General features: G+C 42.7%; 1 protein-coding gene across 5 annotated transcripts in view; it reads left to right on the forward strand.

Annotated features, from left to right (window-relative positions):
• Positions 1-25568, forward strand: part of LOC139754572 (uncharacterized) — a 241207-nt gene that overhangs the window by 211733 nt on the left and 3906 nt on the right. For 2 of the 5 annotated variants that reach the window (XM_071671946.1, XM_071671948.1), the window contains 3 exons: positions 2705-2928; positions 7455-7720; positions 25373-25539. In XM_071671946.1, coding sequence (XP_071528047.1) covers positions 25378-25539 — 162 coding nt within the window. In that variant the 5' untranslated portion in view covers positions 2705-2928; positions 7455-7720; positions 25373-25377. Of the gene's footprint in view, positions 1-2704; positions 2929-3381; positions 3576-7454; positions 7721-11170; positions 11310-25372; positions 25540-25568 lie in introns of those variants that run through there. The other 3 variants (XM_071671949.1, XM_071671950.1, XM_071671951.1) reach the window with 3 other exon arrangements.

Raw genomic sequence — 25568 nt, forward strand, 5'->3', positions numbered from 1 at the left:
GGAGGGATATGGTGTTTACGGAAAATGTGGGGTTAAATAATGTAAATTTTTGGAATACATGTGGAAATCAATCGAATTCATGCAAATCTCAAGTAATTTCCCATAGCAAACAAATTTGGTTTATTTTCGACTGATTTTAAGATAAAAGGTGTATTGTTTCGGTTCGGTGTTTACATTTGGCTGCTGGTCATTTCGTGTATGTTGTGTAGCGGACGCACGATATGCCGACAACCTCTCATGAAAACAATTGGGCCACTTAGTGCTTGACTGCAGGTGAAGATGTCGGTGATGTAGTTCGACAACAGTAAAAATCATGGGAAATCTTAGTTCTAGTGGAAGCTACACAAGTTTTCGTAGGAACTTTTTTTTTTTTCAACTTTACGGAAGTCAACACAACATTTTCCTTCGTCTTCACCGCCCTCCTCACTAAAGCCATATTTTCTCGTACAACAGAGGGAAAAAATTGTTCCAAGTCACGCTTCCCCGTCTCTTTTCAATTTACAGTTAGGTGATTAAAGTAGCGCCACTAAACTTAATAATTGCTCGAATGGGAACTTTTAGTGCTGCACTATCACTGGGAAACCAACGGGTTGAACTCTGGAATCCCCGCTACCATTGTAAGGCCAGACAGCATAAACTTTTAATTGTGAAGAGTCGGCCATTGACTTTGTTTTTTAACCTTGTAGCGGGAACGTTTGGTCAGAGGCCTTGGAAGCTGTCCTCTAAGACAGTTCGTTATATTTCATGATGAAGAGATGAATATTTATATGATAGCTAATGTTACCTGTAGAACTCGGGATCTCCTTTACTATTGCCATATGTTATTTATGTGGTGACTGATTTGATCATTAAGGTACTATTCGTTCAAAAATACTAAACTTTAAGTTTATCGTAAGATATCGTAACCAAAGTAAATTCGTCATAATTTTTAAACTGGTCGCCAAATAAAGCAAAGCACTTTTCCTTCAATACGATTAAGATATAGAACTATTTACCAGAGTAGTTGAAAGGAACACCATAGATACGTTTAAAAATGAGGTCACACATTTCTCTTAAGATCCATAAATGACATTATTTGTGCCTCCATAGATACTTCGAAAGTTTACTGAGTTTTATCTTTGAAGCATTTGTGTATCTTTCTACTCTTACCACACTAAACTGAGTTACTGATCTATTCCACTACCACTAACATCCTCGTTAGCCCCGAGTGGTGTATTGCTGTTTGAATTCCTTAGTACTCCTCTGACCTGCGTTCACCTGCTTTGATACCTTTCAAGACAAAGGACACGACAGTTCCTATGAATTCCTTAACACATGAGTTTAACCATTATGATCATGGTAATGATATGGGCAACCAGGCCTGTCTTACTAAGTAAGCTATAGATTTCAACCTAATAGGCAGTGTTATCAGGTTCATACTAATTTGCGGTGAATTGAAGAATTGATGTTCCCAGATGCTGAGACAAAGTAGCTCTAGCATTATTTTACATTATATTGGCATATACGATAGGATGAAAACTAGATACAATTTAGACACTGTAATATATTAACATCCAGGACACACACACACACACACACACACACACACACACACACGTATGCAGAGCGCAATCGGATGTCATGTATGTCATGATTCAACCAGTGATTTTGTGTCTGTGTATCGAGTACAAATATCTGTCGTTCTATCTGTTAGAAAGACGTTCGGCTCGCCCTTCTAATGACTTGCCACCGCATGTGTGGTGGTAATTTTAGGGTGATTAAGAAAAAGATTAAGTTTAGCAAGGTAATAGAGTCAAACCTGACATGGTAGAGTCCATTTATTGTGGAAAGCGACCTCGGAGATTGAGACAGAGCGCAGGTGTTCCTCCGCACTCACGGCAGGGGGATTAAACGTCATAATGACATTAATAGTTTTGTATTTGGACGGCTGAGGCAGCGAGGGTACGAGGTGTAAGCTTGAACCAAGAGTTCATATTTCAGGGTCCTTTAGGAAGCCTGACACCATCCGTGGCTTCCAGGGGAGCTCCGGAGGAGGAGACTCGTTCCATTCCCGGATCTGTAATGATCGATTTTGCGTTCTCGGCTGCTCACCTTCAGAGATACAGTTATGATTTCCCTGGAAACATCCCGAGAGAACAGGAAATAACTGGATATGAACTCTGAAAACGGGTCTCGTCAATTACCCTTAACTGGAGAGGATTTATGGAGTCAGGAGATCACGGGAGCTCTGAAAGTTTTAAGAGTTTACATCTATTGATGTGGTATTCTCCGCCGTAAAGAGCCGTGGGATTGAACACGTTCGCTTGATTAAGGATGTGGTTTGAAAATACACTTCCGAGAGACTTGCATAGTTATGCACAGTTTCTACCAACACCGTCCATAGTGGATCATTCGCTGGGGCCGACGACTTTGTGACCTTAGTGGGTAGGGGTGGCTGCCCTTTGGCTACCATTCCCCACGCTCGCGTCGTCTGGGGAGGAAGGGGAAGTACTGGGCGGGATGGGCCGTGTCGGTTTAGGAACACTTGGCGTTTTCTTTCCCTTCTCGACGACTCGATCTTTATTTAAAGGTTTTAGTTTCTTGACGGGGTGGGTAAGTATAGTACCCATCAGTGTCTTGGTATTTTATCATTTTTAGGATTTTAAGTTATCATAGGTGTAGCTTCTTGCCACGTTTTCTATCATTCTTCCCTTTTTTTTACCAGGTTTCCTTCACCTGCTTTGACGTATGTGTTAGAAAACGTGATGGATCCTCCAGGCAGGTTCAGTTCCTTCCGCCTCCCTCAGGGGCGGTCGTGTCCCCCGGGTCCTGAGTGGCGGCAGCTTGTATGAAAAAAATATATGGCGTGAGCAGCCGTGACATCACGATCTGACCTGATTGACCGCCGACTCCCACGAAAGCAGACCTTCTCTATTTTCTTCTTCCTCAGTGAGTACAGGGATGGTTCTCTCTCTCTCTCTCTCTCTCTCTCTCTCTCTCTCTCTCTCTCTCTCTCTCTCTCTCTCTCTCTCTCTCTCTCTCTCTCTCTCTTATCTTCGAAGTGGCTCCTCAGACCACCTTCCTCGTTCATTTATCATAGATGTAGTACAGTGCTACAGAAACTGCTGTAAAATACCTAGTAACCAGACTATGTTTGAGGCCCGATTCCATATATTCGGTCATCTTGAAGCGAGTGATGGAAATTGTTTATAATTTCCGAAGCCGATTCTAGATTATACTGAAATCGAACATTCAAATCCGACAGTGTAGAAAATTTTTATAGACATTTAATTTAATGTAACTGTTGACGATTGGAGAATAATTAACCAAATTAATAATGTAATAGTATTAGAGCATAAAGACTATTATTACTTGATTCAATTAAAGGAAATTGAGGAAATGTTCTGTTCCATGATTACCGTATGATGACCGTCACACTGTGTACGTGGTTCGTCCTGGGATAAGAACATATTTCCTGTGGGGACCACATACCACTGATCGGCGTGGCTGGTGTGGACAGTGGCGCGTTGTGTGGTGGAGGGAGCCAGAGAGAGTTGTCTGCTGCCACAGCTGGACCGATGATAGACTCGTGTTTGGTAATCACTAATTGTTTAATGTTACAATGACTATCAGCTTTTGTTTCTAATGTATTCAAAATAATTATCTAACCTCATTAGGTAATAGAGAATGCCTGTCATACATAGTCTTGCTACTGTGTTAAATGGTTCGCCAAATGTGTTCGAACCGCTTCAGATGCAGTGAGTTCGAGACAGCGAAGCTATAGTGATAATGGTGGTGTTCTAAGCTGACGTGACAGCAAGAAACACATTCCTGTGTCGAGCACCTGCCGTTTGGTGTTCTTATCAGGTGTTATGTATACAACGCCAGTGTTAGAAGTTAACGGCAAGTCTCGGTACGTTTGGAAAATGCGAGAAAGATTTGTTTCTGTGGTTCTGGGAAGGATTAGTTATTACAACGCATCGTGAAGTTCTTTAGAACACATTTTTTCTCAGATTTTTTTTAAAGCGTTTAGGAAAGTTAAGTGTACGAGACGTTTTACAATGGAGTGACTCGTATCCTCTTTATATTTGGTCTCGAGTTAAGCTTCCTTTTATACCCAAGGGTCGCGCTGTCATGTTCACGAGTCGTATCGACTACTTCAGTGGCCAGGAACTTTTAGACCAATATGATAATGACGGTTATCTTGTGTGGACTAAGCTGTCAATTTTTTTGTATGCTAATTATCTTAAGATTTAGTTTCGCATCTGAATGCAATCAGCTTCGCTTTTGACGCGTGACAGACTAGACGAGGCGGTGCATCACACTGCCATGGTGATATGGCTGTGATGGGAGAATGTGTCTTTGCTGGTGTTTGTGGTTTGTCTAGTGTGGGTTCCACTAGAGTAAGAGCCCTTGACAGCCACCTCAGCATAATTCCACCCCTTCATTACAGTGACGACAACCTCACCGTGAGTTACGGTGATCGCAAGCAACCTCAGTGTATCTTCCTTAGTGACAAACTCGGCATAATTCAACCCCTTCCCTGAGATGTCAGCAGTGTCAGTTTTAACACTTTGTATAATCTAACCCCTTACCTGCAGTGACAGTAGCCTCAACAACCCCTTGATTTAACCCCTTTTCCTTCATGACTACAACCCCCCACACTACCCCCTTCACCAGACTAACAAGAACCTCAACATTAAAAACCCCTTTACTCCGGTGACAATAGACTCATCCCAGCCTAACCCCTTTACCACACTGACCGCCATCTCATCCCCACTCAACCCCCTTCATTCTCCTAAGGACGTAGTCAGTCAGCCTTTATCGCCCTCACTTGAGTGCAGAGACCCCCCTCAAGCCCGTGTAAACCGCCCGACTAAACAATATAACCTTTCTGACCCTCCGTCAGTACGATAACTGGTCCTCCTTCAGTACGATAAGTGGAGCACAAGGCCACTCGTCGTCGTACGACCCCTCGTCAGAGCCAGCGTCGTCAACGAAGTACTTTACGACGATCGACACTTCAAAAACGACCACTTGTACCCGTATTGTAAGCTCGCTTATCGGACAATGGATCATTGTCTGTTCAAGGAGGAGTGATTCACACGTTAGACTCCCAGCGTGAGGTGTGGGGCGAGGCGGCACCCGCCACCACACAGAGGCAGTCTTGTGGCGGTGTTCCTGTCCGTGATGACGCATAATAGGGAGGACGGCGGGAACCTGTGGCGGAAATTCGCTCAGGCGCCGTCAGGGGAACTCTCAGGAAATATCGTGTAAAATGATCGGATTGAAAAAAAAAAGAGAAGCGTTTTTGCTATACGAATTAAGAGTTTAAATGGTGGACGAGTCCTCCTAAATAGATTCTGATGCTGCTAACGTTAGCCAAGTTAATTCTCGGTAGTAGACGTACAGTAAGTATCTTGTCAAGTGAACCTTGAGGAGGACAAGTTCCTTCAAGTTCGTTACACGGTGAGATGGGGGACCGAACGCCCTGTGGTAGATCCCTTCGGAGATCACTCTTGAGAGACTCGACGAAGGAAGCGATAAATGTAGGAGATTAGATCACGTCAGGATGCGACAGGAGTTATTTAAGGATCGACCGTAGTAGAAGCGTTCTGTGTTGTGGTTGTGTAGAGGGAAATTGGACCGACGAATAAACTCGAAGTGTAGTGAATACACACACACACACACACATATATATATATATATTATATATATATATATATATATATATATATATATATATATATATATATATATATATATATATATATATCCTATTGGGAATGTGTGGGAATTTCCCTCTTACGTCTGTCATACAAGAATGTATGGAGAGATGTATGACCTGTTTACAAGACTTTGGTGTATATGTTCCTGATCATCCCACAGAAATGTGAACGAATCGCATGATAGATAACCCTCTTTGGGAGTAGCTTGATAACCCCCTATCGTCGTTTGCGTAACTGTAATGAAACAAACACATGCAAATCATTTGCTTTTGGGATCATGGAGTTCGTTCGCGTCCCGTACACCGCTAGCTACGCGTCGGGCAATGGTGTGAACGTGACCGCCTGGCTCGGTAACCTCCCCAGTGCAGGGGACAACATGGTTAGCACACAGTAGTAGTACACCACCAAGCCCAGGATGGGTTTTGGAAACGTAACGAGAAGGAAGAACGTGTGATCCAGCTCGTACTTCTGTGCACTCCAACTTAAGAGCAATATTACAGTGTCTGAAAATATTTGTGTTTCGCCTTAATTCATGCCAAAGATTTTCATGATATTGGCTGAAGTTTTAGATAGACTAATATATTTATAATTAATGACTCGGTGTAAGTGGGTATGGAGGAGTAGACAAACCACGTTACTACGTCACAAAGCGTTTTTTTTTTTTTTTTTTTTTTTTTTTTTTTCATAGCAGCTGCTGCTTGTGTCTAGCTAGTCAGGGGACGAGAAGAGAAAGAGGCCAGTATGGTGCTTATAATGGTGTTGGTATCCACCTCTACGTACAGGGGAAGCACATGTGGTTTAGTCCCTTGTTCAGCCAGACAATCTGGATTTTGTCAGTGCTGCCACCCTGGGCTAACGTGCTGTCCTGCACGGCGACGCTGCCTAAAGAATGTGGGTCGCTGATATTGTCCCGTCCACAGCTGGCCCGCTCAACGGTACCCTAATCTCAACACACCAGCTAGAGAACGCAGGACGTGGCTCCTGTCGAATTAGACAGTGGACTCTTGACGATCAGAACACGACGCGACGCCACGACCCTTGGGGACGACGGTATGACCCCTGGGTGGCGTGACCCCTTAAAGGTCAAGGTCAAACTTTTTACACCCAAGGGTCGTTGCCCTGACACACTGAAGATTACAGTTACTCTTAGACTCGAAGGTCGTGCCATCGTGTTAAGGGATCGTCCCTCTGTGTTCGAGGGTCGTACTTTCGTCTCTTTGTGCTCAAGCGTCGTAACGTCGTGCCCAGGGATCGTACTGTCGTGCTCAAGGATCGTACCGTCGTGCCCAAGGATCGTACTGTCGTGCCCAGGGATCGTGCTGTCGTGCTCAAGGATCGTACCGTCGTGCCCAAGGATCGTACTGTCGTGCCCAAGGGTCATACTGTCGTGCCCAAGGATCGTACTGTCGTGCCCAAGGGTCATACTGTCGTGCCCAAGGATCGTACTATCGTGCCCAAGGGTCGTACTGTCGTGCCCAAGGATCGTATCATTGTGCTCATAGGATTAAGGTTCATCCAGCTCAAAACAGTATGGGTTTCAACCTCAACTCTTAAACCCTTCTATCCGTAACTAATACCATACAAAAGGTTCGAATCTTACAAAAAATTACTTTAAATTTGCTCCTTGTTTGCTTTATAAGATTAATGGGGCTGTATCATTGCAATCTTATAATATCACTGGAGGAATAAAGCTATTTTGAATATATGTAATCTCCTCAGATTAATGGAATCGTATTTGTCTTTCAGCGCCATGAAGACAAGAGGGCGTCAGATGAGTTACTGCTTCCCAAATACTGTCTCGCACGCGCCAGTCCTGCCAGACCAGAGCCAGGTCGGTTGCCCAGGGAGGGAAGATGGCAAACGAAGCAGAACCACCAAACGACCGTCCTGTCCTGGGTGATGTATGGTCCGGTGAGACCCCCACCTTACTCTGCAGTGTGCACGGACCATGTCCGGCTGACTGGTCCTCCTCCCTCCACAGACACACCTACCCCTCCGTGCTCCTATAAGAGGTAAGTCCCCCTGATTTTAGAATTCGTTTTGGCAGGATGGCGGACAGGAGGAGATAGTCTTCTTTGTCAATAGTGCTCCCATACTTGAGCACTATTTTCGTTACGGGAGGAGGAGGAGCAAGTGTTCAAAGTAGCCTGTCTACTGTGGGCTTACGTTAGTTAGCTTTGCAATCACCTTCAGCGTCGACTCGACTAAATACACTTGTCTTTTCTGGGACGATATCCACTGCGTAGACTCCACTTGGCGAGGTGAGGAGTTGGAGGAGCGGTGACAGGTGAGATGATGATGATGATGAGCAGTGTACTGGAGGCTGGGAGTTGCATAACCCAGGATGAAGTACCTGCTTCCCTGTGGTCTGGTCCACCAGGTTCCTTGTTATATGATACCCGCTGAGCCACGTCTTCCTCTCTTAGTTTTACTTCTCTTTGAGCCCCTTCCGCCGCTTCTTTCTTCCCTCCTCCTTCCCCTTTTCTCCCACTCACTCCCTCCCGTTCCTCTCACCCGCCAACGTGAAGTGTTGACACAACACTCGAGCCCCACACCCCAGACGTCAACAAGTCAGAGAATCAAGCAGCGCGAGTGTACGGTATTGAGTGACGAGGCTGACCGCACCACGAACACAGGGAGTGGACATGGTTGGCCACACCGCAAACACAGGGAGTGGACATCGTTGGCCACACCGCAAACACAGGGAGTAGACATCGTTGGCAGCACCACGAATAGGGAGTGTACATGGTTAGTCGCACCACAAACACAGGGAGTTAGTGTAGTTGGCCTCACTCCAGAGATGCTCTTCCACGGCTCGCTCTCTCTCTCTCTCTCTCTCTCTCTCTCTCTCTCTCTCTCTCTCTCTCTCTCTCTCTCTCTCTCTCTGGTCATTTTACTCGTTATTTTTTAGCTTTGTGGTGTATGTGGCAGCTGTAGACATTATGATAATGGTAATTATACTTTAAACCTTTATAACCTCAAATCACAATGAACAACTGCTCAGAAATATGTCTTTATGTTGTAGGCCTCCGTTAAATCAAGGCCGGTCTTGATTGGAATACAGAGATGTTAATGAAAGGCAAAAAGGAAAGACAAAGGAAAGTATATACGAATTTTAGAGGAAGTGAGGAAATTAGTTTTTGACTCGTGCCAGGTCATAGTTACTGGGAAAGACATGAGAGATTATAAAGTTCCAAAGCTTCGAGGTGTAGGGAAAGAAACAGCAGTGTTATCTAAACGGTCCATCATGGTAAGTTGCCAACGGCCACACAGTAATCATGCTACGCAGTAGCTTGCCGAGTATTGCGTGGTCTAGCTAGTGGTGGGAGGACACAAGCAGCCAGCTCTTTGAAGTAAAGACCAAAGTAATACCTACCTATATAAGAGGAGGGAAAGTGAACCAACATTGCGGCTTAGGGCAAGCGGTCCAAGTTTTGAAGTGAGCCTGGGAGAGGTTATAAGTCGGACCGCTTTCGGTTCGACTCTGTCAGTAAGAGTGCAGAACTAGAACCATCCCAGATGGAAGAGTAGTGCTCCATACGAGGACCGATCAATGATTTGTATAAAAGCAGCAAATGTTCTGAAGAGAAATTTCAACATTGATACATGACTCCCAGTTTCTTTAGAGGCAGACTTAGGTATTTCCGTAATGTGGGGTTTCCGAGATAGAGTGGATGTTGCAGTAAAACCAAGTAATTGTCGTTGTCATGAGGTTGAATTACATAACGATCGAAGAAGAGAGGAAGGTTGAGAAATTTCCGATAGAAAGAATGGTAGAAACTGGATTCCGGAGCCATTAAACTTAACCAGATTTCGTCTACCGCACTAATATATCTTGTCCAAGTCTGAGTATATTGAGGTAGTTGTCTCGAGATGAGATGCGGATCGAGTGAGAGAAGGAGCAGACATGAAGGATGTGGAGAAATGCAGCGTCGAGTTGTTAGCATATGAGTGCATTTGCATATTTGTGGAAGAGAGCAAATCGTTGATGAAAAGAACAAGTGTAGGAGTCAGGACAACCTTGAGGGACAGCGATGATAATGGAGAAAGAGGGAGAGCTGACCCACCATCATCTACTGAGATAGTGCGGCAGGAAAGGAAGCTAGATATGAGGGAACAAAGTGAGGGGGAAGTCAAAAGAGGCGAGCCCAAACACCCCGATGCCATACTGTCAAAAGCTTTGGATACATCACGATCTGCTGCAGAGGACACTCCAAAATCTTTCGTAGATGATGACCAGACATTAGTAAGATGGGGGAAAATATCACCAGTGGATCTCGCCTTACGGAAGCCATACTGGGAATAAGAGAGATGACTGTGAGATTCAAGATGTTTGAGAATGTGCGAGTTGAGGAGAGATTCAAAGCCTTTGGAAATGGTAGATGTCAAAGCAACAGGACGATAGTTAGAGGGGTTAGAAGGGAAAGTTCTGGTTCTTTAAACTGAAGGGAACAGACGAGCAAGCACAGATGAAGGTTCAGAGGCACAGTCTTTTAATACACAGGGATGGATGCCATCATGACCATTAGGCTTGCTTGTGTCCAGAGAAGCGCTTTTCGGACATTTCGAGAAGAGGTTACGGGAAGAGGCATAGGATTAGGGGGTAAAGGAATGTTACAGTCATCCAAGGTAGGGTTAGAGAAACGGGAACCAAAAACAGAGTTGGTTTGTCAACGGGAGAGACATCTTTAGTACTGTCAGAACGTAAATGTGAGAGAAAGGTAGAGTGACAGTTGTTTACGATGTCCTTAGCTAAAGAACAGAAAGACCTGTTGGTAGATGACGAGGAGAGTATATGAATATTTATAGATATAAATGCCGTTTTTCTGTAGTTGTTTATGATAATCCGAGATCAAAAAGGTGATGATTATTATTAAAACTAGCGTCAAAGTGTATCTGCGTCTCATCTAAGCAAATCTAATGGTAATGAGAGGAGCTAGGATAGAAACATTTATTCAGCTCGCCCAACCCTGTACGGCATCAAGCAAAATTTCTGCTGTAAAGATATGGCTCTTCTCCTAAGCTATAGGTCTGGAATAATTGATTTGAACATAAACAGCATTCATAATTTCCCTTTACCTTGTATCTTAATATAAACAAATGTCGATGATTGCTAGTCATCACAGTAGCTGACTTACTCATGTCATTGTGTTCAATGGCAATATTTCCATCGGATTTCCAAAATAGAATGAAGATGCAAGAGGTCATACGGGTCAACATGTGGTAGTTGCTAGTTTCCCCGTGTGGCTGATTACAAAGTCGCTTTAATTTAACCTTAGTGGAACTCGACCATTGTCAACTGAACGTAACTTCGATTTCAAACATATTAGGCAGTTCAGACATATTTTGCCTAGCCTAACTAAACTCATACTCATCTAATCAAACATTTACTTGTTTTCCAAGTCAACAGTGAGACGTAGTTGCACTGTGAACTAAATATAACCGACCACTGCGTCAGCAATAACAAAGTAACCATGGCAACGGGGGGACGCTTCCCGGCCAACGATCACTGTTGCGCTGAGTGTTGACTGAGGCTGTGTGTGTGTGTTCCGGGGCTATACCTGACCTTCCCTTAATTATCGAGCTGCAGGACCGCTACCGGTAAGTGGTGCGTCAACACCTGGATAATCCATCCATCAAAGAGTCCGTTACACTTGTCCGCGGTGACATTGAGATGAGGTCATGGCGATCATTGCTGATTTAGAGACTGCGAGGTTATTCTCATTGGGAGGGAAAATTGTTTTCCCCATTTACAATGTCGTGTTTGATAAAATAGTGTTTAGGGTTAAGTGGAATTACGTAGAATCTGAGATTAGGATGCAGTGAGGCTGAAGTTTTACATTGATTTACATGTTTTAGATGTGAACTTTCCTGTATCATTTTCCATCCTGTTTAACGTGTAAAATACCTCATTTTACGGAAAATGGAAATGTTTGCTACATTCTTAACCTTTGCATCTTGTATGGATGAAATGATTTAGTGTCCTTTATTTTCCACAAACGTAGGCGCCAGATTACATCATCGTGAAAAATCGGTGATAAGGATGAACACGGGCAACGATGTCCATTTATTCAGTGCTTCATGTGTTAAGATGAATTAATGAATGAAAAAAAATAGTGTTCGAGGATGTGTGGAGATTTAAGGGTTATGAAATTAGGAACTACATACAAGACAAAGAGAATATGTACACACATTCAAAACTTTTGGGCTGCGGCTGTATGTAATTGTGCTTGGATGTAATGCTTGTCAAGGATAGGCTTCCTGTCTTCATGCTTTCACCTTAGGATTATTTTATACTGTACGTTAGATTTGCCGGATCTTGGTTGTTTGCAGGCGCATCGACGCTTCGTCTTATGCTCGAGGATCTGCGATCGTAGCTGTGCGCATCTGCTCCTGGAGATGTGTATGGTGACCCTTTGTTTGATAGATACATCAGCCGACGTGCGTGTGCAGGTGCGATTGCGTGCCTGTGCCCCTGTTCGTGAGTGTGATGGCGCCTGGCAACCGATCTAAGGATCTGGTACCCTCATTATACCCTCTGGCTGAGGATGTCAGGGAGATGAAACCCGACGCATCCTCCAAATTCTCTCTTCTCTCTCTCTCTCTCTCTCTCTCTCTCTCTCTCTCTCTCTCTCTCTGCTACATTTTTCTTCTATAGTAATCGTGACTTTCGATAGTATTTCCTTTCGAAAGATTTCATCAGATGCATCTTTAAAAACCTGATCAATCCATGTTTCTCATACGGCACGTATGGCGGAACCTGCACTGAACTATTCCATGAATTCGAACCTTTCAACAAATCATGCTGATAGCTTAATGTCCACACTTTTTTGTCATTAATTCGGCAAGTTTCATTATAACTTGTTGTTATTCTGGTGTAGAGTTTCAGAGTTTCCATTTCTTAGGAAAAATCTCGTGATCCAGAATCCGCGTCATTTGTGTGGATCAGATATCGGTAAACGGAAAATTCTCTCTCTCTCTCTCTCTCTCTCTCTCTCTCTCTCTCTCTCTCTATATATATATATATATATATATATATATATATATATATATATATGTAAGGCATATGTACGTGTAGGAAGAGAGGAAAGTGATTGGTTCTCAGTGAGTGTAGGTTTGCGGCAGGGGTGTGTGATGTCTCCATGGTTGTTTAATTTGTTTATGGATGGGGTTCTTAGGGAGGTGAATGCAAGAGTTTTGGAAAGAGGGGCAAGTATGAAGTCTGTTGTGGATGAGAGAGCATGGGAAGTGAGTCAGTTGTTCGCTGATGATACAGCGCTGGTGGCTGATTCATGTGAGAAACTGCAGAAGCTGGTGACTGAGTTTGGTAAAGTGTGTGAAAGAAGAAACTTTAAGAGTAAATGTGAATAAGAGCAAGGTTATTAGGTACAGTAGGGTTGAGGGTCAGGTCAACTGGGAGGTAAGTTTGATTGGAGAAAAACTGGAGGAAGTAAAGTGTTTTAGATATCTGGGAGTGGATCTGGCAGCGGATGGAACCATGGAAGCGGAAGTGGATCATAGGTTGGGGAGGGGGCGAAAATCCTGGGAGCCTTGAAGAATGTTTGGAAGTCGAGAACATTATCTCGGAAAGCAAAAATGGGTATGTTTGAAGGAATAGTGGTTCCAACAATGTTGTATGGTTGCGAGGCGTGGGCTATGGATAAGAGTTGTGAGCAGGAGGGTGGATGTGCTGGAAATGAGATGTTTGAGGACAATGTGTGGTGTGAGGTGGTTTGATCGAGTAAGTAACGTAAGGGTAAGAGAGATGTATGGAAATAAAAAGAGCGTGGTTGAGAGAGCAGAAGAGGGTGTTTTGAAATGGTTTGGGCACATGGAGAGAATGAGTGAGGAAAGATTGACCAAGAGGATATAAGTGTCGGAGGTGGAGGGAACGAGGAGAAGTGGGAGACCAAATTGGAGGTGGAAAGATGGAGTGAAAAAGATTTTGTGTGATCGGGGCATGAACATGCAGGAGGGTGAAAGGAGGGCAAGGAATAGAGTGAATTGGATCGATGTGGTATACCGGGGTTGACGTGCTGTCAGTGGATTGAATCAGGGCATTTGAAGCGTCTGGGGTAAACCATGGAAAGCTGTGTAAGTATGTATATTTGCGTGTGTGGACGTGTATTTATATACATGTGTATGGGGGTGGGTTGGGCCATTTTTTCGTCTGTTTCCTTGCGCTACCTCGCAAACGCGGGAGACAGCGACAAAGCAAAAAAAAAAAAAAAATATATATATATATATATATATATATATATATATATATATATATATATATATATATATATATTAAAATTTGTGTGAGGAAGTACCAGGAGAGACTGAGTACAGAATGGAAAAAGGTGAGAACAAAGGAGGTAAGGGGAGTGGGGGAGGAATGGGATGTATTTAGGGAAGCAGTGTTGGCTTGCGCAAAAGATGCTTGTGGCATGAGAAGCGTGGGAGGTGGGTTGATTAGAAAGGGTAGTGAGTGGTGGAATGAAGAAGTAAGATTATTAGTGAAAGAGAAGAGAGAGGCATTTGGACGATTTTTGCAGGGGAAAAATGCAAATGAGTGGAAGATGTATAAAAGAAAGAGGCAGGAGGTCAAGAGAAAGGTGCAAGAGGTGAAAAAGAGGGCAAATGAGAGTTGGGGTGAGAGAGTATCATTAAATTTTAGGGAGAATAAAAAGATGTTTTGGAAGGAGGTAAATAAAGTGAGTAAGACAAGGGAGCAAATGGGAACTTCAGTGAAGGGGGCTAATGGGGAGGTGATAACAAGTAGTGGTGATGTGAGAAGGAGATGGAGTGAGTATTTTAAAGGTTTGTTGAATGTGTTTGATGATAGAGTGGCAGATGTAGGGTGTTTTGGTCGAGGTGGTGTGCAAAGTGAGAGGGTTAGGGAAAATGATTTGGTAAACAGAGAAGAGGTAGTAAAAGCTTTGCGGAAGATGAAAGCCGGCAAGGCAGCAGGTTTGGATGGTATTGCAGTGGAATTTATTAAAAAAGGGGGTGACTGTATTGTTGACTGGTTGGTAAGGTTATTTAATGTATGTATGATTCATGGTAAGGTGCCTGAGGATTGGCGGAATGCTTGCATAGTGCCATTTGTACAAAGGCAAAGGGGATAAGAGTGAGTGCTTAAATTACAGAGGTATAAGTTTGTTGAGTATTCCTGGTAAATTTTATGGAAGTGTATTGATTGAGAGGGTGAAGGCATGTACAGAGCATCAGATTGGGGAAGAGCAGTGTGGTTTCAGAAGTGGTAGAGGATGTGTGGATCAGGTGTTTGCTTTGAAAATGTATGTGAGAAATAATTAGAAAAGCAAATGGATTTGTATGTAGCATTTATGGATCTGGAGAAGGCATATGATAGAGTTGATAGGGATGCTCTGTGGAAGGTATTAAGAATATATGGTGTGGGAGGCAAGTTGTTAGAAGCAGTGAAAAGTTTTTATCGAGGATGTAAGGCATGTGTACGTGTAGGAAGAAAGGGAAGTGATTGGTTCTTAGTGAAGGTAGGTTTGCGGCAGGGGTGTGTGATGTCTCCATGGTTGTTTAATTTGTTCATGGATGGGGTTGTTAGGGAGGTGAATGCAAGAGTTTTGGAAAGGGGCAAGTATGCAGTCTGTTGTGGACGAGAGAGCTTGGGAAGTGAGTCAGTTGTTGTTCGCTGATGATACAGCGCTGGTGGCTGATTCATGTGAGAAACTGCAGAAGCTGGTGACTGAGTTTGGTAAAGTGTGTGAAAGAAGAAAGTTAAGAGTAAATGTGAATAAGAACAAGGTTATTAGCTACAGTAGGTTGAGGGCCAAGTCAATTGGGAGGTAAGTTTGAATGGAGAAAAACTGGAGGAAGTACAGTGTTTTAGATATCTGGGAGTGGATCTGGCAGGGATGGAACCATGGAAGCGGAAGTGAATCATAGGGTGGGGGAGGGGGCAAAAATTCTGGGAGCCTTGAAGAATGTGTGGAAATCGAAAACATTATCTCGGAAAGCAAAAATGGGTATGTTTGAAGGAATAGTGGTTCCAACAATGTTGTATGGTTGCGAGGTGTTGGCTGTGGATAGAGTTGTGCACAGGAGGGTGGATGTGCTGGAAATGAGATGTTTGAGGACAATATGTGGTGTGAGGTGGTTTGATTAAGCAATGTAAGGGTAAGAGAGATGTGTGGAAATAAAAAGAGTGTGGTAGAGAGAGCAGAAGAGGGTGTTTAGAAATGGTTTGCTCACATAAGAGCTCTGGTGGCTGATTTGAGTGAGAAACTGCAGAAGTTGGTGACGGTTTGGAAAAACGTGTGAAAGGAGACAGCTGAGAGTAAACGTGAATAAGAGCAAGGTTATTCAGCAAGGTTCAGGAACATGTTATTTGGGATGTAAGTTTGAATGGGAAAAAAATGGAGGAAGTGAGGAGTTTTAGATATCTGGGAATGGACTTGGCAGCAAATGGAACCATGGAAGTGGAAGTGAGTCATAAGGTGGGGGAGGGGGCAAAGTTCTGGGAAAGATGAAGAATTTGTGGAAAGAGAAAGTAATCTTGGATAGCAAAAATGGGTATGTTTGAAGGAAACAGTAATTCCAACAATATTATATTGTTACAAGGCATGGGCTATAGACAGGGTTGTACGGAAGAGCGCGGATGTGTTGTAAATGAAATGTTTGCGGATATATGTGGTGTGAGGTGGTTTGATTCAGTAAGTAATGTAAGGGTAGAGATGTGTAGTAATAAAAAAGTGTGTGGTTGAGAGTGCAGAAGAGGGATTGTTAAAATGGTTTGGACATATGGAACAAACGATTGAGGAAAGGTTGACAAAGAGGATATATGTGTCAGAGGTGGAGGGAACAAGGAGAAGCGGGAGACCACATTGGAGGTGGAAGGATGGAATGAAAAAGATTTTACGCGACTGAGGCCAGAGCATGCAAGAGCGTGAGAGGCGTGCACAGAATAGAGTGAATTAGAACGATGTGGTATACTGGGGTCGATGTGCTGTCAGTGGGTTGAACCAAGGCATGTGAAACGTGTTGGGTAAACCATGGAAAGGTCTGTGGGGCCTGGATATGGATAGGGAGCTTTGGTGTCGGTGCATTACACATGAAACGTAGAGACAGTGTGAGCTGATGTGGTCTTTTTTGCATCTGTTTCATGACGCCACCTAGCTGACACGGGAAACAGCGATCAAGAATTTTAATATTTATTTATTTATTTATTTTGCTTTGTCGCTGTCTCCCGCATTAGCGAGGTAGCGCAAGGAAACAGACGAAAGAATGGCCCAACCCACCCACATACACATATATATACATACACGTCTACACACGCAAATATACATACCTATACATCTCAATGTACACATATATATACACACACAGACATATACATATGTACACATGTACATAATTCATACTGTCTGCCTTTATTTATTCCCATCGCCACCTCGCCACACATGAAATAACAACCCCCTTCCCCCTCATGTGTGCGAGGTAGTGCTAGGAAAAGACAACAAAGGCCCCATTCATTCACACTCAGTCTCTAGCTGTCATGTAATAATGCATCGAAACCATAGCTCCCTTTCCACATCCAGGCCCCACAGAACTTTCCATGGTTTACCCCAGATGCTTCACATGCCCTGGTTCAATCCACTGACAGCACATTGACCCCGGCAAACCACATCATTCCAATTCACTCTATTCCTTGCACGTCTTTCACGCTCTTGCATGCTCTGGCCTCAGTCGCGTAAAATCTTTTTCATTCCATCCTTCCACCTCCAATGTGGTCTCCCGCTTCTCCTTGTTCCCTCCACCTCTGACACATATATCCTCTTTGTCAACCTTTCCTCAATCGTTTGTTCCATATGTCCAAACCATTTTAACAATCCCTCTTCTGCACTCCCAACCACACACTTTTTTGTTACTACACATCTCTACCCTTACATTACTTACTGAATCAAACCACCTCAAACCACATATATCCTCAAACATTTCATTTACAACACATCCGCGCTCTTCCGTACAACCCTGTCTATAGCCCATGCCTTGTAACAATATAATATTGTTGGAATTACTGTTTCCTTCAAACATACCCATTATTGCTATCCAAGATTACTTTCTCTTTCCACAAATTCTTCATCTTTCCCAGAACTTTGCCCCCTCCCCCACTTTATGACTCGCTTCCACTTCCATGGTTCCATTTGCTGCCAAGTCCACTCCCAGATATCTAAAACTCCTCACTTCCTCCATTTTTTTCCCCCATTCAAACTTACATCCCAAATAACATGTTCCTCAACCCTGCTGAATAACCTTGCTCTTATTCACGTTTACTCTCAGCTGTCTCCTTTCACACGTTTTTCCAAACCATCACCAACTTCTGCAGTTTCTCACTCAAATCAGCCACCAAAGCTCTTATCTGTTAACAGTTGACTTGCTTCCCAGGCTCTTTCAGCCCAAAACTCTTGCATTTACCTCCCTAACCACCCCATCCATAAATAAATTAAACAGTGGGGACATCACATACCCCTGCCTCAGACCCACCTCACTGGGAACCAATTGCTCTCCTCTGTTCCTGAAGAAGGGAAGAAAGAATTCTATCACCAAATTCCCGCGTGTCGTAGAAAGTGACTAAAGGGGGTGGGTGCGAGGGGCATGAAACCATCCCCTTATTGTATTTCAATTTCTGAAAAAGGAAACAGGAGGAGTAGGCAAGTGGGTAGTGCTCATCCTCCTTGAAGGTTGTAACCCACATGAGAAAGAGAGGAGAAATAGGTAGTATGTTTGAGGAAAGAAACCTACATGTTCTGGCTTCGAGTGAAACGAAGCTCAAGGGGTTTGGAAATTCCTTGGCAGTAAAGTCAGGGGTAGGAGAGAGGACAAGAGCTAAGGAAGGAGTACCACTACTGCTGAAGCAAGAGTTGTGGGAATGTATAATAGTGTGTGTGTAAGAGAGTAAATTCCAGATTGATGCGAGTGAAACTAAAAACGGATGGTGTGAGATAGGTGATTATTGGTGCTTATGCACCTAGCCATGAGAAGGAAGATAATGAGAGGCAATTGTTTTGGGAGCAGTTGAGTGAGTGTCAGCAGTTTTGATGCACGAGACCAGCTGCTAGTGATGGGTGATTTAGATGTGAAAGTAAATAATGTGGCAGTTGAGGGTATAATTGGTGAGCATGGGATATTCAGTGCTATGATGGAAAAGGTGAAGAGCTTGTGGAGTTGTATGCTGAAAAAGGACTGGTGACTGGGAATACTTGGTTTAAAATGAGATGTACACAAGTATATTTATGTGAGTAGAAGAGATAGTCATCGCCCTTTGTTTTATTACATATTAATTGATATCCGTTTAAAAGAGACTTTTGGATGTAAATGTTCTGAGAGGGGCAGCTGGTGGGATGTCTGATCAATCTTGTGGAGATGAGGGTGAAGATGTGTAGAGGTTTTCAAAAAAGGAGACAGTGTTGGGGAGAAGAAAGTAGTGAGAGAAAGTGAGGTTGGAAAGGAGACGTGTGAAGAAATACCAAGAGAGATTGTGTAGAGAGGCAAAAGGTGACAGCAAATGAAGTAAGGGGAGAGGGTGAGGAATGGGAGGTATTTAGGGAAGCATTGATGGCATGCGAAAGGTGGGAGGTGGGCAGATTAAAAAGGGTAGTGAATGGTGAGATGAAGTAAAGTTGTTAGTGGAAAAGAGGCATTTGGGCAGAACTTACAAGGAAGGAGTGCAATGATTGGGTGATATGTAAGAGAAAGTGGCAGGAGCTCAAGAGAAAGGTTCAGGTGTTGAAAAAAAAGGACAAATGAGAGTTGGGGTGAGAGAGTAGCATTAAACTTAAGGAGAATATAAAGATTTTTGGAAGGAGGTAAATAATGTGCAAAAAACAAGAGAACAAATGGGAACATCAGTGAAGGGAGTAAAAGGAAGAGTGATAGCAGGTAGTTAAGGAGTGAGTATTTTGAAGGATTGTTAAATGTGTTTGATGATAAGAGTGGCAGATGTAGAGTGTTTAGGTTGGAGTGGTATGCAAAGCTAGTCAGGTAAATTGGTTTGGTGTAAAGGAGAGAGGTGGTGAAAGCTTTGCGGAGGATGAAATCTGGCAAGGCGGTGGGATTGGATGATGTTGCAGTTGAATTTATTAAGAAAGGTTGTAACAGTGTTGTTGATTGAATGGTAAGGATGTTCACTGGATGTATGGATCATGGTGAGGTGCCTGAGGATTGGAGGAATGCATGTATAGTGCCATTGTATATAGGCAAAGGGGATAAAGGTGAGTGTTCAAACTACAGAGGCAAAAGTTTTTTGAGAATACCTGGAAAATTATATAGAAAGGTATGATTGAGGGGTGAAGGCATGTACTGAGCATCAGATTGTGGATGAGCAGAGTGATTTCAGAAGTTGTAGAGGATGTATGGATCAGGTGTTTGCTTTAAACATTGTGAGAAATACTTGGAAAAACAGATGGATTTGTATGTGGCATTTATTGATCTGGAGAAGGCATATGATTGACTTGAGAGATGCTTTGTGGAAGGTAAGCTGCTGGAAGCAGAGATGTTTTTGTCAAAAGTGTAAGGTGCATGTATGAGTAAGAAGGAAGAGAGGAGAGTGATTGGTTCCCAGTGAAGGTCGGTCTGCGGTAAGGGTGTGTGATGTCACCATGGTTGTTTTTGTTTATGGATGGGGTGGTGAAAGAGTTTTGAAAGAGTTTTGGAGAGAGAGAGAGAGGCGAGTATGCAGTCTGTTGGGGATAATAGGGCCTAGGAAGTGAGTCAGTTGTTGTTTTGTGATGATACAGCACTGGTGGTTGATTCAAGTGAGAAACTGTAGAAGTTGGTGATTGTGTCTGTTAGAGTGTGTAAAAGTAGAGAGTTGAGAGTAAACGTGAATAAAAGTAAGATTAATAGGTTCAGCATTTCAGCAGGGTTGAGAGACAAGTTAGTTGGAATGTAAGTTTAAACAGAGAAAAATTGGAGGAAGTGAAGTGTTTCAGATATCTGGGAGTTGACTTGGCAGCAAATGGAACCATGGAAGCAGAAGTGAGTCATTGGGTAGGGGAGGGAGCAGAGGGTCTGTGAGCGATGGAGAATGTGTGGAAAGAGAGAACGTTATCTCGGAGAGCAAAAATGGGCAAGTTTGAAGGAATAGTAGTTCCAACAATATCATATGGTTGTGAGGCATGGGCTATAAGTAGGGTTGTGCAGAGAAGGGTGTATGTATTGGAAGTGCAGTGTTTTTAAGGACAATATGTGGCCATTATTGCCCTCCCAGATAACATTCTTTCTCTCCCCACATTCATCAGGGCTCCCAAAACCTTCACCTCATTCCCAACCCTGTGACTTGCTTCCTCTTCAGTGGTTCCATTTGCTGCCATGTCCACTCCCAGGTATCTAAAACACTTTTCCCCCAAATTTTCTCTCTTCAAACTCACAACCAAACTAACCTGTTCCTCAACCCTATTAAACCAAATAACCTTGCTGTTATTTACGTTCACTTTTAACTTTTTCCTTTCACACATTCTCCCCAACCCAAGTCTCCAGTTTCTTCAGTGTTTCACAAAATCCACCACGTGCTGCATCATCAGCAAACAACAACTGACTCACTTCCTAAGCCCTCTCATCCCCCACAGACTGCATACTTGCTTCTCTCTCCAACTCTTGCATTTGCCTCTGTCACCACCCCATCCTTATATTAAACAAATTTGGTGAGATCACACACCACTTTTGCAGACCAACCTTCACTTGGAACCATTCACTCTCCTCTTCCTACTTGTTCACAAGCCTTACACCCCTGAAAAAACTTATCACCACTTCTAGCAGCTTTCCTCCCACACTCTAAATTCCTAAGACCTTATACAAAGCATCTCTATCATTCCTATAATATTCTTTCTCCAGATCCATAAATGCTACATACAGATCCATCTGTTTTTCTAAGTATTTCAAACATACATTCTTCAAAGCAAACACCTGATCCACACATCCTCTACCACTTCTGAAACTACACTGCTCCTTCCCAGTCTGGTGCTCTGTACATGCCTTCACCCTCTGTCAATATCCTCCCATTCAACTTACCAGGTATTCTCTTCCAGCTTACACCTTTGTAGTTTGAACACTCGCCTTAATCCCCCCCTTGCCCTTATACAGTGGCATTATACATGCATTCTACCATTCCTCAGTCACCTTCCCATGACACATTCATATATTGAAAATCCTTACCAACCAATCAAGAACAGTCACTCCCTTTCCTAATGCATTCAATTGCAATACCATCCACTCTTGCACAAGACTTTCATCTCCTCTTTCCCTCATCAAACTACTCTCCATGACTCTCATTTCACATACCACCCTAGTCCAAACATCTTACACCTTCCACTTTATCATCAAACATTTAACTTCTTCAAATTACTCATTTTATCTCCTCCTCACTTCAACACTACCTGTTACCACTTCCCCTTTTGCCCCCTTCACACATGTTCCCCTTTGTTCTCTTGTCTTTCACACATTATTTACCTCCTTCCAAAACATTTTATTCTCCTTAAAGTTTACTGATACTTGTTCACTCCAACTCTCATTCCCCTTCTGGTTCAATCCCTGCATCTTTATCTTGACTTTCTACTGCTTTCTCTTAAACATCCCCCAGTCACATGCAATCCTTCCTTGTATCATCCAAATGCCTTTGTTTTTCATTAACTTCATCCCACCACTGACTATCCTTTCTAATCTGCCCACCTCTCACCTTTCCCATGCCACACGCATCTCTTGCTCACGCCAGCAATGCTTCCCTAAATACCTCCCATTCTTCACCCACTCCTCTTGCTTCAATTACTCTAAGCTTATGCCATTCTACACTCAATCTCTCCTGGTATTCCTTCACATATCTCCTCTCCAAGCTCACCTATTCTTGCTGACATTGTCTCCTCTGTTTCAAAACCTTTTGTACAAATCTTCACCCTTGGATCCTAAGATAGTGAAAAGACATCCCACCAGCTGCTCCTCTTGGCACCTTTACATCGAAAACCTCTTTTACATGCTTATCAATTAATCTGTAATATATTAATGCCTGCTGACCATCTCTCCTACTAGCACACATATACTTTTCAACTTTCAAATCATTTATTCCTAATCAACAGTCCTTTTACAGTGCACAATCCCACAAGATACTCTGAATATCCAATATCCCCTAATTATTCCCTCATCTGCCAACTAATACCCTGTCTTCTACATCAAAACTTCCAACACACTCACTCATTTGCTCCCAAAACACTTGCCCTTCATGATCTTTCTTCTAATGGCTAGGTGCATAAGCACTAATAATAATCACCTATCTCTTGCCATCCACTTTCAATTATACCCACATCAATCTAGAATTTAAATCCTCACACTCTATCACATCCTCCCACAACTCCTGCCTCAGGAGTAATTCTACTCCTTCCTTAGCTCTTGTCCTTTCACCATCCCTGGACATTACTCTCAAGACACTTCAAAACTGTTGTCTCCCTTTACCTTTGAGCTATATTTCTCTCAGAGTCAGCACATCCAGGTTATTTTCATCAAATATGATGCAAATTTATTTGTTTATTTTAATAAAACCATGTTATATATAAAAAATAGATTATGTCATATTTATGGACATTTGCATAAATACGTGATGAAAGTCTGCCTATGTAGAGGGAATTCTGGACTGCTTTTGTGCGTGAAGTGGGATGCATTTGTCTGACTTCGTATACCAGTAAGATTGTCTGTAATAGTAAAAAGACAAAGTTCTTTCCTCATAGCTAGACTACTGGTTGTTCTGGAACAGCCAAGGATGATTCTCAGTTTCATTTTCCATTTTTTGCAAACCATCTATCAACCTCTGGAGTAAGATTTCCACTGATCATTTAGAGAACATTTGCAAGCAAGGTACATCATTATAATAATTCTGAAGTTTGAGGATTGAAGTCAGTATACAGTTCTGATTATTCTAAGCCTTTCTCTTTATGATAAAATTGTCTAGATTGATTTACATGCGAACATTACATGATATGACATATAGACATTACTGAGATGTGCGTAAGTTGATTTCCAGCTTCCTCGGGACCAGAGAGTGCATGCCCTTGCTCACGCTCTTGGCCCACAGTGCATGGGCCGGGTCCTCTGGAGCTGTAGATGCCTGTACCAGGGTAATAGAATTTAGCTCATCAGCTGTCAAATGGATAAAACGTCAGCCTGCTGCTCTCGGTAGACTAGGTTCAATCCTCAAGTGGGCAGTGGTAAAATGATTGAAATTGATTTGCAGGTGAACATTACATGCTCTAATATACATACATTAGTTTGAGAAGTTGTGTGATGGTAGAGAAGGTTCAGAAGATGCGACCCCTCAAGTGTAAAATCTTTCCTGTGCTGTAAAAATAGTCAGTTTCAAGTAGGTAATCACAGACACACATTATTAATCGCCAAAATCTATACACACATTATTAATTGCCTAAAATCTAGGGAGATAAACTGTCTCAAATTCAGGAAATAAACAAGTACTCAACTGGGAGAACTTGTACAGAGTGAGATTTACCTATGTTATGTCAATGATTTTTTTTTTTATGAAAAAAATATCTTACAAATAGGAAATGGTAAATGAGGAACAGAATATGTCAAAAAGCTACTTGATACAAACAGACATTACAAATGCAGGTCTAGAGAGTAAAAAAGGAAGAAGAATTGATAGCTATAAGCAAGGTTTAAAAGGATTACAACCATGGATTGCATTCATTGTGGAGATGTGTAGCAAGTAAAGAGCTAAAGTAGGCTTGGAAGCTTAAAGGAAAAGTTAATTTCATTGGGAGAGAGAGTGCAAAATTGAGATTCCTGTCAGAAGACAAAAAAAATGGGAAGAATCAAATGAGGGAAGAACTCCCTCACCAAAATGGATGAATCAAATGAAGGCAGAACCCCCTCACACCAAGAAGGCCAAGTGATAGCAGCTTGATCTTAAGTCATGAAATAAAATTGGATGATCAAAACGTTCACATATTTAAACTAGATTAATGGCATGAACAGTAAACAGGTCTTTGAGATGCAGAGATGGAATAAAAAGAGTGCACAACATGAAGTCTAGAAAAAAAATGTAAGAAAATAATTTTTTAGTGTAAAGAAGTACTTATTTAGAGTACAGTGAAAGAGGATATGTTCAGTGCAAACAGCATACGTAAACTTAAAAGGTTATATGGTAGAGAATGTCTATGAAATAGGGCCCCAGGAGTAAAAAACTCCTTCCCTGTATAGTACTGCTCGGTAATTAAACACACAGAGTAACACGTATGATGTCTGTCTATCCCTACTTCACACTGACAATGCATATATAATGAAAAAGGATTTCTAAAAAATTGACACATTGTTGAGGACTGAAAATATTGGCAGCTGTTGTACTTCCACCAACAATATGTCTTACAATTCCCAAGCTAAACTTATTCTTCATTTATGAAATGAAACAGTATGTAAGAATGCCTATTAGCTCGATTGGGTAGAGAACAAAGCCCTTACTCATGCTTGGGTACGTGCTGAGACCTTTGTTAGAAAAACCAAATGTGAAGGAATGAACCTCAAGATGAATGGGTATTTATGTGTAATTTTAACCTAGAATTCCTGAATTGTTTACTCCGTACTGTTCTCTGTATTTTCTTCTCACTTACAACCACCTTGCATCTGACATATATCCTATCCCTTTGCAGGAGTCATGCCACCCCTAAAGCCTGTGTTTGCCCTAAAGACCTTGTGCGTGGATGCACTAGCCTCAACCCTGGCAGCAGCCTTCATCACTGTGGCAGGGGGCCAACTCTGTGGAGCAGCTAAACGTCTGGTTGGACGGGCCAAGAAGACAGGGGGCACACGAAGACCCGTGAGATATAAGGATTGCATTTTTTCATA

The sequence above is a fragment of the Panulirus ornatus genome, chromosome 17, assembly GCF_036320965.1.
Source record: "Panulirus ornatus isolate Po-2019 chromosome 17, ASM3632096v1, whole genome shotgun sequence".
NCBI classification, from domain to species: domain Eukaryota; kingdom Metazoa; phylum Arthropoda; class Malacostraca; order Decapoda; family Palinuridae; genus Panulirus; species Panulirus ornatus.